Source organism: Macrobrachium rosenbergii, chromosome 12 (assembly GCF_040412425.1).
Source record: "Macrobrachium rosenbergii isolate ZJJX-2024 chromosome 12, ASM4041242v1, whole genome shotgun sequence".
In the NCBI taxonomy this organism is placed as follows: Eukaryota; Metazoa; Arthropoda; class Malacostraca; order Decapoda; family Palaemonidae; genus Macrobrachium; species Macrobrachium rosenbergii.
In genome coordinates this window covers 74,400,538-74,402,667 of record NC_089752.1, presented here as the reverse complement: position 1 = coordinate 74,402,667, position 2,130 = coordinate 74,400,538, and the positions used below count along the sequence as shown (strand labels likewise).

The 2,130-nt window shown below is 51.9% G+C and overlaps 1 protein-coding gene across 1 annotated transcript; it reads right to left on the bottom strand.

The window, feature by feature from the left end:
• Positions 1–1,237: 1,237 nt before the first annotated feature.
• LOC136844082 (uncharacterized) lies at positions 1,238–1,852 on the bottom strand. The gene has a single exon (XM_067113093.1). The coding sequence runs from the start codon at positions 1,850–1,852 to the stop codon at positions 1,238–1,240; it is 615 nt and encodes a 204-aa protein (XP_066969194.1).
• Positions 1,853–2,130: the final 278 nt, after the last annotated feature.

Sequence of the window (2,130 nt, the reverse complement as noted above, 5' to 3'; positions counted from 1 at the left end):
TACAGATGTTGGTGCCCAAACATGATCGACTCGGCCGGTCATCGAAGTTAGCTTTCAGCCAGCGGAGACGGAAGGGACGTGGGACATGCGTCTTGGACTGGATCTCGGAGGCCTCTGCTTGCCATCTCCGAGAATGCTCGGGGTTGTTTGTCGAGATGTAGGCCTACACCGACCTGCAAAAGTCATACAGCCAGCAAAGGGAGTGGAGGGAAAGGATCCGTAAGATTAAGTACTTAGAGGTTAAGGTCCTACCTGTTGGACAGCCACACTATGTCCCTTAAGTTCGCAATACCTAACTACTCCCCCATCATGTGATGGGGATGAAAAGGGGGTCTACATTGGTTATCCCAGATCAGGTGAGTGGGGGAGGTGATTCCTACATTAGTGAAAACTGGCGCTAACTGCTATTCTCTGGTTCGAAATATGCTTGCTTCTCCTTCGCCTGCCATGCTTTCTTGTCCCCCATAGTCAAATGAAAGGAGAAACTGCATTACAAGAATAATGATGCACTGGCGGCTAAATGAGGGAGGGATAAAGCCGGGATAGGTCCCCCCCCCCGCTTTGGAAAGGCCTTCACACCCTTTCGGGTGTGAGGGTCTTAGCTAATTCCTCTCAACTGACAGCCAGTGACCCTACATAAATTGTGCTTTGGGCACTGCAACAGCTAAAGGGACCTACCTAACTGCTAAGAAGGGTTCTGAATTGGCTAACTTCACACATACAACTGGCCTAACCTAGCTAAGGTTATATACACTTCTGCTAACTGTCTCTGATGACAGGAGAAATCTACGCCTAGGCAAATGCACATGGTAAACACCAAACCTAACCTATTATCCTATGACTCTGGCACTGAACGAGCTGGTACTAACGAATGGCATGCAATGAATTATGATCGGCACAACTCTTTACGATTAAGACACAACAAATGGAACCATGAGTAACCTGAAGGGTAAATCACAATATACAATTAAGTAATGTATCAGTTTGAGTCTGGAGTGGGTTGGAAGGAAGGTTAGTTAGGAAAGGGTTAGTGGAACAAAGGTTTACGTGGTTAATGGGTAATACTACTGGATCAGAGGTCACACGGGCTACCTCCTCTGGGCAGGTGCCAGGATCACTCTGAGATGGAAGCGGCACTGTGCCAACGGGCACAAGTGCCAGGAAGAGCTTATGGCTCTGATTTGCTAAGTGGATTTCTTACGCCACTTCTTCTTCTTTGGGGGCCTCCAGGGTCTGGCTAGACCATTCCTAGGGGGTGGTGAGGATACCGACTCTGGAGAATGGCCAGGAGTGCCGTCAGGAGCAGGATCAGGGCAGCCTCAGGGGCTACGGGCTGGTCTCCTACTTCGGCAGCTGCGACAACCGTCGTGGGAAGAGAAACAGCGTCTGCATTCTGGCCGGACAGTTCCTGGTCGACCAGAAAAGAGGTAATGTCCAGGCCTGCCAGAGGGTCATCCTTGGCAGGCAGAAGAGTGTGGAAAGAAGAACCGTCAGGGGTTGGAGGCTCGCACTGAGCGATGATCATGGTTGTGAGGTTTGGTGGATCTCCCATAGGAGGATCCAGGTCAGGTTCTGGATCTGGCACTGGCACTAACTCAGGGCCAGGCATGGGGAGTATGCTTGGCAGGAAGCTTCCAGCCGAGATAGGCGGGGCTTGGCACTGACCAGAGCTCACAAGTGGCACTGGCAGAGAATTGATTTCAGGCAAAGCTGAAGGGGGACCCGGGGGAGCAAGACCCATCGGTGTCCCTGACCTATTTGGGACAGCGATTCCTGTCTCGATGAGAGGACAAGGCCTCTTGGTTCTGTGGAAATGGCCGCTGCGGCTAGCTTGCTGGGGCACTTGGACCATCTTTTGGAGTGCCCCCTTATGTTGTATGTCCTGCAGTGGTAATTGGAGAGATCCCTTTGTGATGAGGGAGTAATTCTTTGTTGGCCGTCTGGTTGCGAGATCTGCGGACTAGGCCTGGAATGCGTTCTCAGTGTATTGCGTACTGTCGCTCTTGGGCGAATGGAAGGTTCGGCTGACGGTGGCACAGCTGTCACAAAGGCGGTGTCCTGATCAGAAGAGGTTGCTGAGGATGCGCTGGCGGAAGCAGTCAGGCAAAAGAGTGGTGTGGGGATGGGACA